General features: G+C 67.6%; 2 protein-coding genes across 2 annotated transcripts in view; both read right to left on the bottom strand.

Annotated features, from left to right (window-relative positions):
- Positions 1-1,368, bottom strand: part of LOC136389648 (mucin-2-like) — an 8,942-nt gene extending 7,574 nt beyond the window's left edge. The window contains exons 1-5 of the mRNA XM_066361486.1: positions 1,259-1,368; positions 800-938; positions 404-514; positions 140-318; positions 5-23 (exon numbers count right to left, since the gene is read on the bottom strand). Coding sequence (XP_066217583.1) covers positions 5-23; positions 140-318; positions 404-514; positions 800-938; positions 1,259-1,368 — 558 coding nt within the window. The remainder of the gene's footprint in view (positions 1-4; positions 24-139; positions 319-403; positions 515-799; positions 939-1,258) is intronic.
- The window catches only part of LOC136398462 (mucin-2-like), a 36,563-nt gene extending 26,799 nt beyond the window's left edge, over positions 1-9,764 (bottom strand). The window contains 18 exon segments of the mRNA XM_066372721.1: positions 1,755-1,855; positions 1,951-2,003; positions 2,170-2,425; positions 2,806-2,932; positions 3,663-3,757; positions 4,184-4,348; positions 4,440-4,577; positions 4,678-4,747; positions 4,844-4,954; positions 5,042-5,180; positions 5,269-5,386; positions 5,882-6,007; positions 6,289-6,499; positions 6,692-6,801; positions 6,888-6,978; positions 7,352-7,466; positions 8,345-8,615; positions 9,666-9,764. Of these exon segments, the coding sequence (XP_066228818.1) occupies positions 1,755-1,855; positions 1,951-2,003; positions 2,170-2,425; positions 2,806-2,932; positions 3,663-3,757; positions 4,184-4,348; positions 4,440-4,577; positions 4,678-4,747; positions 4,844-4,954; positions 5,042-5,180; positions 5,269-5,386; positions 5,882-6,007; positions 6,289-6,499; positions 6,692-6,801; positions 6,888-6,978; positions 7,352-7,466; positions 8,345-8,615; positions 9,666-9,741 (2,373 nt within the window). The 5' untranslated portion in view covers positions 9,742-9,764.
- Positions 9,765-12,959: the final 3,195 nt, after the last annotated feature.

Here is a 12,959-nt window from a genome sequence, read left to right as displayed (position 1 = left end):
CCGCAGAGGCCGCACACGGTGCCCTGCGGAGAAAAAGTGAGCAGGGATTCCCGCGGGGCTGGGCTGGGGGAGCCGGGAGTGGGGGGGGGGGGGGGGTGCTGGGCTGCTGGGGCCGGACGGGCAGGGGCGGCCGCGCTACCTTGTAGGACGGGGCCAGCTTGATGAAGATGGTGGTCTTTTTGTCCAGATGACGATGATACCGGTGCTGGTCTCCACCACCAGGTACTGCCCCACCTCCCGCGTGGTGTAGGCCACCTGCTGGCCCTGGTCCCGGTGAATCACGGTGCGGTGCTTGTCTTCCAGCTTCAGCTCAGTACTCTGCCCCCCGGGGACACACAGTCAGTGGGTGGACCCAAGGCCCCCCCGAGGACCCACTTGTACTTCGGGGTGGGGCAGCACTCACCCCAATGAAGATCTTGATGGCTTTGGAGCAGGTGACGCCGGTGGTGCCACAGGGGACGTTCTCGGTGATGATGCTGAAGGAGCCCAGTGAGGCATTCTGGCCACAGTAGTCCTGGGGGCCCACAAGGGGACGTGAGCCCAGCTGGCTGAGCACAGGTGTCCCCAGGGCCCCCACCCCCAACCGCCGGAGCCTCCCCTTTCCTCTGCCGAGAGGGGTAACCATGCCGCATGAGGCCCTCACCACCCCCACACGTCCCTCGTGTCCTGTGCACCACATGCCCCCGTGCACGAAGGGAGGGCCACAGAATGGGAAGGCAGCCCCCCCATGGCGCCCTCAGGAGGGCCAGCAGAGTGAGGACAGGGAGCAGGGTCGGTCCTGGAGGTGCCCTCGCCTCACCTGCACGGCCACGTAGGAGCAGTGTCCGTCAAAGTCATAGTACTTCCCATCAAAGGTGATGTAGTGGCCACTCCCGTAGATGGTACAGGTGCCATGGCACCTGGTCTGGGTGCAGGCCCAGCGCCCTCTCTGGCAGGTGCTGAGGAGAGCGGGAGAGGGGTCTGCAGGGCCTGCAGGAGCCCAGGTCTCCCCCACTCCTGCTCGGAGGGCGGCCTGACCGAGCCCCCAGGTGCTGTGTGAACAGCGCCCCAGGCTCGACACCTGCAGGTCCGCGCCGACTCAGAGGTGCTTGTCCAGCACCCCCATTCGGCCAGGACCTCTGACCGGCGGGTAGGGAGCGTGGAACCCCTGCAAACACAGGCGAGCCCCCAAGCGAGGAGGCCCCATGCCTGGCATGCTCTGCAGACGCACTCCTCTCAGAGCACGTGGGGCCAGGGTCAGCCGGGCCAGGCCACTTACCAGGTGTTGCAGTCCACTTTGATCTTGTCCCCCAGGGTTGTAACAGGTCCCGGTTGTGCACACACGGGCCACTGCTCCTCCGTGACGCACCCCCCACGGCCATCATCCATCAGCCCGTCAGGGCACACGCAGCCGCTAATGCACTCTGTCTGGTACTGAGGGCAGCCGGACAGTGCCGGTCAGGGACTCGATGCCAGCCTGGCCCTGCCCCTGGCTTGCTTATCTGACACTGTGGGCAGCCCTTGTGTTCTCACACCACCCCTGACTTCTCTTGCTTGGCCCACCACTGGGCAGGGAGGCAGGTGGAGGCTGCCTGCCAGAGGCCCCTACACTGACCCCTGTCCCCCATAGGGGACTTAGGCAGGAGCCACAGAGTGCTACCTCCCTCCCCCCCCCCAGAACAAGCAGAGCCAATGAGGCTGCTATGTCCCCGGGGCTGGTATCCAGAGCCCAGGACCGGCTGCCTCCCCTCCACATGGCCCTGCCCGGCACTCACGTGGCCGGCGGCCAACGTCTGGCAGCTGGTGGGTCGGGGATTCCGGACGGCCAGCGCGGTCAGGTTGTTACAGTCGATGTGAATCTTTGGGGCCGCACAGCCTGGGGGACAGAGGGGCCACCTTAGCTCAGCTGCCGTCACAGGGTCGAGAGGGCTGGCCAAGGAGGGGAGGCCACACAGGACAGCGTCCACTTACTCTGGCCGAGCAGCCTCACCCGCGTGCAGTGCAGCCTGGCATTCCGGCAGACGCTGTGAGGGGGAGACGGGACTGAGTGAGCCCTCTGCTTGGCCAGCAGGGCAGGGCGGGTGGACACGGGGACTTGGGCTCCCCAGGAAGAGCGGCCCCACCCACCCTGCATCCAACCCCCCACCCCGCCCGCCCCTGCCCCGCCCCTGCCCCACCGGGCACACCTACCATCGCTCCTCCTGCCTCAGGACCACTTCGCCCGCCTCCAGGTAGAGGCCGCGGTGGTAGCAGGAGCACTTGGCCAGGTGCACACAGCGGCCCTTCTCGTCCAGGAAGGTGTGGTCGGGGCAGCCGCAGCCGTCCACGGGCGCGAAGCCCTTGAGGCAGTGGGTGTCGGCCTCGGACAGGGAGCGGCAGGTCTGCTGGCAGGTGGTCAGGTTGTAGAGGAAGATCTGTGACTGGGGGCAGGAGCCCACGTCCTTGTCTGCAGAGCGGGGGGCTCGTCAGGGGCGGGAGGGGCCTCCTGGCTCCCAGCGCCTGCCCCACCGGCTGCCCCCGATCCCATCCGAGGACCAGGACGGGACGGGCAGACACCTGCCCAGCCGAGTGGCCGATGAGGGCGTTCCCCAGGATATCCCGAGCTGCGCACGTGCCCCCCCCAGTACGCCTCCCTGCTGAGCAAACAGGCTGTGGCCGCAGCTGCGCACCTGACCCTTGTCAGAGAGGCTGGGAGCCAGGCGGCTGGCTCCAGTGGGCCGACCCTCCCCCGAGCTGCCCCAGGGGACGGTGGGTGAACAGAGGGCCAACCCCCATGGGCACCGGGAGCTCCCCAAACCCCAGGGTGCCCGCAGGGGCGGCACTCACTGCAGACGAGCTCCCGCCAGCCCCAGAGCATGACGCCCTTGGCGGCACAGGCGCGGGCGTAGGAGGACAGGGCGGCACACATGCAGTCCTCGTTGTTCTGGCAGTTGCACGTGTCATATCTGCACCTCTGGGGGGCAAGGAGAGCGGGGCTGGGACCTGGCACGCCTTGCGGGCACTCCCAACACGTGTGCACAAGCTCACATACGCTCACACGTGCTATACACATGTACATGCACACAGGCATACACGTCCACACACTCTGCACACAGGCACGCACACTCACGGGCACACATGGACACGCTCACACGTGCTGTACACGTGTACATGCACACAGGCATACACGTCCACACGCTCTGCACACAGGCACGCACACTCACAGGGGCACACATGGACACGCTCACACGTGCTGTACACGTGTACATGCACACAGGCATACACGTCCACACGCTCTGCACACAGGCACGCACACTCACAGGGGCACACACAGACACGCTCACACGTGCTGTACACGTATACATGCACACGGGCATACACGTCCACATGCTAGGCACACAGGCACACACACGGGCACACACGGACACGCTCACACGTGCTGTACATGTGTACATGCACACAGGCATACACGTCCACACGCTATGCACACAGGCATGCACACTCACAGGAGCATACACGGACACGCTCACACATGCTGTACACGTGTACATGCACACGGGCATACACGTCCACACGCTAGGCACACAGGCACGCACACTCACAAGGGCACACACGGACACGCTCCCAATCAGCCACTCCTGGCAGGAGCCTCAGGTGGCCGGGCTGGATGGGGCGGGTAGGAGTGCGTGCACGGTCCCACCCACCTTGTAATACTCGGCCGGGTCCACGGCGGCGTGGCACCGGCTGAAGGGGGTGTCCGTCTTCTTCAGCAGGGAGCACCAGTGCTCCGCGTAGTTGGCTAGAGAGGAGTCAGAACCTCAGGGGAGGTGGTCCCCGAGTCCGGCTGTCCGGTCACCCGGGCTGGAGTGGGCACTGCCCCCTCCCTCCCTCCGGGTCAGGTCAGCTGAGGACGAGGCGCCTCCCCTCTCTCCACCTCCCTGGCTTGCTGGGGTGTCGTGGAGGGCGTGAGGGCGTACTGTCCTGGCAGGGGGCCCACCCAGCAATTAGTGGGCCCAGCCCCACGGCCCTGGCCCCTGGCGGGCTGCCACTGTGGGCACCATAAACCAGCCACAGGGCGGAAAGCAGCCGGGGGCACGGGCCACCCCGAGCAGGGCAAGCCGTTTCCTCCTTCCGCGCCCACACGCCGTGTCCACCGGGAAGCCCAGCTGCCCGGCAAGGCCGCCACGGCCCCGGGCCAGCTGCCCCGGGCGGGGCCGAGCCTCACCGCTCTCGATGTTGAGGGAACAGGGGTCGTCCAGCCAGTCCAGCTTGTCCCGGCAGCTCGACTGGGCCTTCCAGGTGTTGGCGAAGCCGGCCCCCGTGGCCTCCACCAGCCCGCTCGCCGTCTTGAAGTCGTCACCTTCCTGGCCGTTGAAGTTCCCGCAGAGACCTGAGGGACCAGGACCGGGTTGGGGCGCGGCGGGGGGGGCAAAGGGGCCCCCGGCCTGCATGTGGCCTCTGTCACCGGCGGGGCCACTCACCCTGCACGCGGCCCTGGACGGACTGGTCCAGCGTCACGAAGAGCTGCATGAGGGGCACCAGCTGGACCTGCAGCCTGAGGCCGAAGGCCGTGTCCACCACCAGGTGGTGGGAGGACGGGCGGAAGATGGAGAAGCTCGCTGCGGGGCAGAGGCCGGGGCGTGAGGGGCATGAGGGGCGTGGGGGGCGCACGGCCTGCCCCCCGCACCCTGCCGCCCGGGGCTCCCGGCTGCGGCTCACCTGTCACATGGGGCAGGTTCACCTGCAGCTCATTCAGCAGCACGCTGCCGTCCGACTTGAAGGCCACCACCTGCGGGAAAGGCCGGGGGGACAGTGGGGCTGAGGAGGGCCTTGGGGACCAGCAGTTGGGGAGGGGGGGCTACGGGGGAGGGGGAGGGGCACCCACATTCTTCTTCTTGTCCGCCAGGAGCACCACGGTCTTCAGGCAGGTCTGTTTGTCCGTGGAGCCGCAGGGGGCCAGCTCGCCCAGGAGGGCGTAGGAGTCCTCACGGTCGTCCTGCGGGGGGCGGGGGACAGAGGCTGCGGTGAGGACACAGGGCCACCCCCGGCTCCTCCCACACCCCCGCCAGGGCAGCCGGCCCACCTTGGTCAGCACGTAGTAGCAGTCCCCGTGGAAGGTGTACTTCTTCCTGTCGAAGGTGGTGATGTGGGAGCCGCCCTCCAGGGCGCAGGTCCCGGGACACGGCAGGTCTTTGCACACCCAGCGGCCGCCGTTGCAGACGCTGTCGGGCAGCGGGCGCGGGGTCAGGCTCGGTGCCATCCCAGCCTGCCCGGCCCGACCCCGGGCCTCGGGCCCGGCCCTGGACTCACCACTGCTCGCAGTCATTGCTGACCTGCTGGCCGGGTGCGTACAGGTGTCCGTGCAGCTTGCAGCGGCACTGGCTCACAGGGATGCAGCCCCTGCCCCCGATGTCATCGTACACGGTGCCTGGGACAGCACGGGGACGTCACACTAAGCCGGCCTCAGGAGCCAGGGCCCCCAAGGTGGGCTGTCTGCCAGGCATTCCACCAGCAGGCACCTCTGGTCTTTGGAGTGACACTGTGGTCCCCACACTGTGTCTGGACAGGAAACCTTCCTGTCCCTGAGAGTCTGACCCCTTCCCAGGAACCTCCAGGCTTCATGGACCAGAAAGGAGTCAGCCTGTCCACAGGGTGACAACCGCGAAGGTGTCCCCCACTGAGATTCCTCGAGGCCACCGCTGTGGGTGTAGGCGAGGAGCCTTCATCACTGGGTCCCCTGCACCTGCGCCTTGTCCCCTGACATCAGAGGGGAAGGCCGCCAGCTTTGCTTCCTGTGCCATTGTGCCCCCCGCTGCCCTGCCCCCTGGGCACAGCTGGGAGCCCTCGCCCACGGCAGAGGCCCTGTGGCCGCGTGGGGGCAGTGCTCTGCCCCGCCCGCCCACCCGGCTGCCCCAGCACGTACCTTCCGGGCAGAAACACCCGTCCATGCGGTGCTCCTCGCACAGGCTGCTGACCTCCAGGTGGGAGCAGGTGTCCATGCAGGGCGAGCCGCTCTCCAGGTAAACCATGTTCCCAGGGCAGGTCTTGGCTGCAACGGCCAGACCAGGGCCCTGAGCCGGACGTGCCCACATGGTGGAGCGTGGCGGGCAGGCCAGAGGGGCGGTACGCTAAGGGGCCCGGGCTCTGGCCTCCCACCCGAAGCCGAGGCCGCCTCCTCGGTGCACAGATGAGGCTCCCGGCCAGGACACCTCCTCGGTGCACAGACGAGGCTCCCGGCCAGGACACCCGGCTGCCCTCCCCACAGACCGCTCCCTCACACCCTGTGGCCCCAGTCCCCAGCCCCCAGGCCCCAGTCCCCAGGACGCTCACGGCAGAGCGAGGCGGTCCTCCAGTTCCCGGGCCGCCCCCCGGCGTGGGAGCACTGGCGGGAGAACTCGGCGATGGTGCTGCAGACGCAGGAGGCCCCGGCCGGGCACTGGCAGCGGTCCTGGGTGCAGGCCTGCACGTAGGGCTCCAGCGGCACCAGCCCCAGGCACTCCGCAAAGGCCCCGGCCGTCAGCAGCTGCTCACACTCGGCACGCTGGTGGGCGGAGGCGGCAGTGGTCAGTGGGCCGTGGGCCGGGCCACTCACGCCCTCCTCCCGTCCACACTGCCCGGGGGGGGGGGCAGCAGAAGCCGGCGGGCGCCGGGCTCTCCGGGGCGGAGACGAGCAGGACCCCCGCCCCGCCCTGGGAACAGCCCCTGCCCGCGGTGGGCGTCCTGGGCCACTCACGTGCTCAGAGCAGGACTTGGGGGCCGGCTCCTCCTCGGGGTCATCGCACACCTCCTCGGGCTTGTGGATCTTCTGCATGTTTCCAAACTCGATGGCGCTGAAGAGCACGCCTAGGGGGCGGGCACAGCCGTGAGCGGGGTGCCGGGCCGGGGACCCTGCGCGCACCCTCCACCCGCCACGCCCCCGCGGCCCTCACCGTCGGAGAGGAACTCAGAGTGGGTGGGCAGGCCGTTGTAGTCGCCACAGAGGCCGCACGTGTGGTTCCGGAACTTACTGTCCAGCTCCAGCTGTCGGGGAGGAGGGGGCGGCTGAGCGGCCATGGGCCCGCGGGAGGGGGCCGCAGGCCGGGGCAGCTGGGGGGGCGGGGGCGGCCCTCGCGGCCCAGCGGCCCCACGACCTTGTTTGAGTGGACGGCGGGGTCAGCAGGAAGGCTGGGGTCAGCCGGGGGCGTTGGGAGGGGGTTCTAGCAGCACCGAGGAGCCCACCACCCCCAGCCCTGAGGGTCCCCACCTTGGGTGGGTTCTGTAGTGTCCCCTCTGTGCACCAGTAACCCGCCTGCCTCCTCCACCGGCACAGATGAAGGCTGCGGGGCACCCCCCCGCCCGCCGCGCCCCGCCCTGTGCCCTGCCCGCCCCGCCCCGCCCCGGGCCCAGCGCCCACCATGAGGGAATCCTCCCGGTTCCACATGAGGGTGAGGCCGGCGCGGGAGAAGACCTTGGTGTAGGCGTCATTCTTCTCGATGAGCAGCCCGGAGCTGTAGTGCGGGGTGCCCACCCTGGGGGGGACCGGAGGGCGTCAGGTGCCAGCCCAGCCAGCCACCACCCCGGCTGCTGCCCTGTCCTGCTGCCCAGAGGGGCCCTGAGGCCGTGCGGCCACCTCTCGCCCTCGGGCCGCCTGGGGCTGCCCAGGAGCCCCCGGTCCACCCGAACTGGTCTGGCTCCTCTGGGCAGAGCCGCACGCTGTCTGTCCACCTCCCTCGTCACACCCACTCCTGTCCAGGGCAGGGCACCCAGGGGCGCCGGCAGGAAGGAAGGCAGGCTCTGCCCAGGTGAGGGGTTTCTCCAGCCCCTGCCCACCCCCGACGGAAACAGGCACTGTGCTCCCCGCAAACTGTGTGTGCCTCTGAGGCCCCTGTGCCCACTCCCTTCCCTTCCTGAACCCGCCTGGCCACCTGGGCTATAGCCAGACCCTGCAGGTGTCGGGCAGGAATGCGCTTAGGGCCCCATTGTCCCCAAGATAATGCAGGGACAATAGCTGGGGAGGTGGGAAAGGAGTTCCCACGCCCCCCCCCCAGCTTCTGTAACTCTACCCTGGGGTCACGAGCACAGAACTTCCTCACCAGACAACTGCCAGGCCCCCAAGGCCAGGAGCCCTGGGCTGTCCCACCACTGCCCAAGCCTGCTGGACCCAAGCAGAGGGAGACTCACAGGATAAAGCAAGCCCTAAGCTCCACCCCCACCCCCAGGACTTGGCCCGTGGGGGCTCCTGGTGGGGGCTCATGGGTGTTTGCTGAGTGAATCTATGACCTACATGCAACAGTCTCCTTTTGAGAATGAAGGGTTTTGGGGGGGTCAGGCTCCTGGGGGCTCCCAGGGGCTGCTGGGCCCCCCTGTTTCCAGGACACAGGAGGGGACGCCACCCGGCCCCACTCACATGGCCCCATTCACCACCACCAGCTGGCGGGTGAGGTAGATGGTGTCGTCCTTGATGGTCAGCAGGATGTAGTCCACCTGGGGGTGGCCCCCACTGCGGCCGGGGCTTCTCTTCAGGTGCACGGCGAACTCCTTGTAGGAGTCTCGGCAGTCGGAGGCCAGGTTGTAGTCGCAGAGGCCGGGGAAGCGGTAGAGGTCCCCGTCGAAGGTCTTGTAGTGGAAGTCACCCCATGTGCTGCAGACGCTGTGGCCGTGGTTTCGGGCTCTGCCCTCTGGGGAGCAGCGAGGACAGATGGGGTGGGGGGTGAGTAGCCAGGGACAGATGCCAGCACTTGGCCAGCGGCCCTCCGTAGACCCTCCACAGTACATGACAGCAGCTTAGAGCCCTAGGATCTCAGCCCAGGGCCCAGGGAGGGTCGTCCTGCAGGAGGGGCCTCTGCCGGACCTTGTCACCCCACCTTGCTGGGACAGGGACATCCCTGTCCTAGGTTCCCAGTCCTCTCTAACTGAAGTGACCCTTCCTGCAGGTAGCCAAACACCTGTTCTGCAGAAGGGACTGTCTTAGCCTTGACCCTCTGAGGGTCCCCAACACCTGGGACTGAAGCTTAACCTCCACCCCCCCTACCCAGTTCCTCCAGGCCACCCCTGCCCGCCCCCCCACCACATACCCCCATACTCATAGGCAGCACCCAGCTTAGGTATTTCTATCTGGTATGGCCCCTAGCACACACTCTGGCCAGGTGGCCACCTTCAAAGGGATGATGAGAACCAAGACCACCAATCCTTCCTCCCTTCCTCCTTTCCTTCCTCCCTCCCTCCCTTCCTTTCCTTCCTTTCCTTCCTTCCCTTCCTTCCCTTCCTTCCCTTCCTTCCTTCCTTCCTTCTTTCCTTCCTCCCTTCCTCTCTTCCTCCCTTCCCTTCCTTCCCTTCCTTCCCTTCCTTCCTTCCCTTCCTTCCCTTCCTTCCCTTCCTTCCTTCTTTCCTTCTTTCCTTCCCTTCCTCCCTTCCCTTCCTTCCCTTCCTTCCCTTCCTTCCCTTCCTTCCTTCCCTTCCTTCCCTTCCTTCCCTTCCTTCCCTTCCTTCCTTCCTCCCTTCCTCCCTTCCTCCCTTCCCTTCCTTCCCTTCCTTCCTTCTTTCCTTCTTTCCTTCCCTTCCTTCCTTCCCTTCCTTCCCTTCCTTCCTTCCTTCCTCCCTTCCTTCCCTTCCTTCCCTTCCTTCCCTCCCTTCCTCCCTTCCCTTCCTTCCCTTCCTTCCCTTCCTTCCTTCTTTCCTTCCCGCCAGCCAAAGTCAGCAGGGCTGCAGGACACCCCCCACGCCCTCACCTTTGCGCAGTTCTGCGCCCCTGGCCGAGCTCAGGGCCAGGCACAGGGCCACGAGGCAGCCTAGGGGCAGCCCCATGGTGGCTGGGCACGGCGGTGTGGGAGAGCGACCAGGGCCAGGGTCCGGGCCTTATATTGGCCCAGCGGGGCCGTCGGAGGGCGGGGAGGGCAGAGGAGGGGCGAAGGGTGGGTGGGACGTTTGCCAGATTATCCAGAAAACAGCTGTGGGGGCTCCCGTGGGCCACCGTGGGGAAATATTGATTCAGGTTATCTGAAGTTTATCTTCTTATTTATTTATCTCCCTGGGTGAAGCTCCCTTCCTCCCCAATTACCCCGGTCCCAGCACACGCCCAGCGGACCTCCGTCCCTCCCTTGCAGGATCAGCCGGGAAGGAGGTCCTGCCGGAAGCACGTCCTGTAGGCTCCCCACGGGGCCCCCGCCCACCCCGCGTCCCGGGGCCAGAGTCCAGTGACCAACGGGGGGACTTCCCTGAGAGACCCCCGGACGACCCCCGCCTGAGCGGTCTCCTCTCCCTCCAGGCCCTGCCCCCACCTTCCAACCAGAGCCCAGGCTGCGGGGTGGGGCAGGCAGCCAGGATGTGGGCTCCTCTGGGGGTGCTGCCCACAGGTGGGGGCTCTGCCCACAGGTGGGTCCCCTCCTTATCCCTGGCTGATCCCGTCTCTGGAGGTTCCATGTAATTGGAGCTCGGGAAACCCCGCCAGAGGACCTTCAAAGAATCGCGTCCCCTGGGGCCCAGGGGGACCTGGCCGGGAGCTGCCGTTCCCACAGGAAATGGGGCTGGGGTCTCAGAAACGACCCCAGGCAGGGGTCAGAGCTGCCGTGTGGCAGGCAGCACCCTCACCCCCACCCCCGCCCCCATACAGGCTGAACCCCAGCTTCCCCGCACTGGAGAGCAGGGACCATGTGGGGGTCTCCGGGGCCACACCTCTCTCCCCAGAGACCTGTGGTCTCTGATGATCCCAGACCCTCCGAGCCAGCCCACAGCTCAGCTCAAGGACTGTGGGGGGCGTCTCAGTCTGTCCTAACCCCAACCCTCCCTCCAGGAGGGCCCAGGCAGCACCCGCCTCACAGCTGATGGGTGAACTAAGGTCAGAGGCCCATGCCTCCCACCACACTGTCTTCCTCCTGAACTTGGCTTCTGACGGGCCAGCCAGAGGGTGGACAGCAGCTCAGATTGTGGGGGAAGTCAGGGGTCATCTCAATGGTTACTGAGACTCTGGAGGGGGGCCGCCCGGTGGACGGGGACCCGGGATGCAAACTTCCCTCCGCGCCAGCAACCCGGAGTCAGGGCTCGACCGGCACCTCCTGGGCTGCCCTCTCCACCGACAGGACCCCCAGCCCCAGGGGCAGCTCCCAGGGACAAGAGGTGCTCATGGCACCGGACATTCCCCAGGGGTCCCCACAGGGCAAGGACACCAAGGGACCAGTGCCCCCCTGTGTCTGAGAGGGTGACCAGGAGCTGAGTGCCCTGAGCCCGCCACTGCGGGGGGCGGGGGGGCGGGGGGGCCGGGATGAAGCCCTTTGTCCCCTCCAGCTGTACCCCCAGCGCCCGGCCCAGGGACCCTCCCCCCTGCAGGGACCCAGGGGCCTGGACATGTGAGGGACTCAGGGTGTGTGGCTGGAGCAGGGATTAGAAACCGGAGCCAGGGGGCCGGCCGGCCATTGTGCCACTTCCCCGTGGGGCCTGCAGGCTGGCACCGGGCCCCCTCTCCCCCAGCGACAGTGATTTTCCAGGCCACGCCCCCTCTGTCCTGGTGGGAACGGCGCACAGCACAGCCCCGCCCACCCCGAGCCTCGAGGCGCGGACCCCCTCCCCGTGGAGAAGGGGGACGTTCTCGGGGTCTGAGGAGGTCAGCCCTGTGGCCCTCTGGCTGGGGCAGCAGTGGTGACCTGAGGCAGGGGTCTGACCAGACACCCCGCCTGGCCCAGCCTCGGGGTCTCGGGTGGGACCCCCAGTGCAGGGAGGGAGACGTCCGGCCACCAGCAGGGCTGGGACGGAGCTGGGGGAGATGGTGGCCAGGGCTCCCTCAGCCCCGGGGACCAGGTCGGCCTCACCCCCCACCAGCAGGGCTGGGACGGAGCTGGGGGAGATGGTGGCCAGGGCTCCCTCAGCCCAGGGGACCAGGTCGGCCTCACCCCCCACCAGCAGGGCTGGGACGGAGCTGGGGGAGATGGTGGCCAGGGCTCCCTCAGCCCCGGGGACCAGGTCGGCCTCACCCCCCACCAGCAGGGCTGGGACGGAGCTGGGGGAGATGGTGGCCAGGGCTCCCTCAGCCCAGGGGACCGGGTCAGCCTCACCCCCCACCAGCAGGGCTGGGACGGAGCTGGGGGGAGATGGTGGCCAGGGCTCCCTCAGCCCCGGGGACCAGGTCGGCCTCACCCCCCACCAGCAGGGCTGGGACGGAGCTGGGGGAGATGGTGGCCAGGGCTCCCTCAGCCCCGGGGACCAGGTCGGCCTCACCCCCCACCAGCAGGGCTGGGACGGAGCTGGGGGAGATGGTGGCCAGGGCTCCCTCAGCCCAGGGGACCAGGTCGGCCTCACCCCCCACCGCTCTGGGGCCCACTTCCCAGGCTCAGCTCCGCTCTCAGCTCCCTGGTCAGTCTGCACGGCCACTGGGCTTCGACCTTCCAAAGTGGTCACCACGGTGCCCCTAAGGGGTGAGGCAGGGAGCGTGGGACGGAAATAAACCAGGAGGTGTCCGGACAGGGCGTCGGACGCTGCATGCCCTTGGACACGGACACCTGACACTGTTCCCATGTGGACGAGGGGGGACTGTACCCCCTCCAGAGCCTCTCCCCTCGCTGCCGTTGGAGAGCGGCACCCCACCCCCAGCGGGGACCCATCCTGTGCCCCGTGCAGGGAGACCGGCCAAGGAGACCCCTGAGGGACCCGCCAGGGTGAGGCCTCTCTCTGGACAAGGAGGTGATGCCCGAGGGTCCCCCCAGGACGCCTGCCCAACCACAGCCAGGGACTGCTGCAGGACTGGCCACGGCCCGGAGCCCCCTGCACCCCACACACGCCGCCCCCGCCCCGGGCTCCACGCCCTGCAGTGTTTGCGCTGACAAGACACTGCTCCCCAGCGTCACAGCACTTTACAATCTCGACCGGAGGGAGGAGGCCACAAAGACGTCACGGGTCACGGCCTAAAATGACAGCTCCACTGCTTTCTGTCCACAAACCCTGACTCACCAGGAAGTGGGGGTGCGGGGAGAGAGCCGCGGGGGGGGGGGAGGGGAGGGCGCGGAGCAGAGGAAGGGGAGCCGGAGGGAGAAAGG

The sequence above is a fragment of the Saccopteryx leptura genome, chromosome 1 (assembly GCF_036850995.1).
Source record: "Saccopteryx leptura isolate mSacLep1 chromosome 1, mSacLep1_pri_phased_curated, whole genome shotgun sequence".
Taxonomy (NCBI): domain Eukaryota; kingdom Metazoa; phylum Chordata; class Mammalia; order Chiroptera; family Emballonuridae; genus Saccopteryx; species Saccopteryx leptura.
This window is presented reverse-complemented; position numbering and strand designations above follow the sequence as displayed.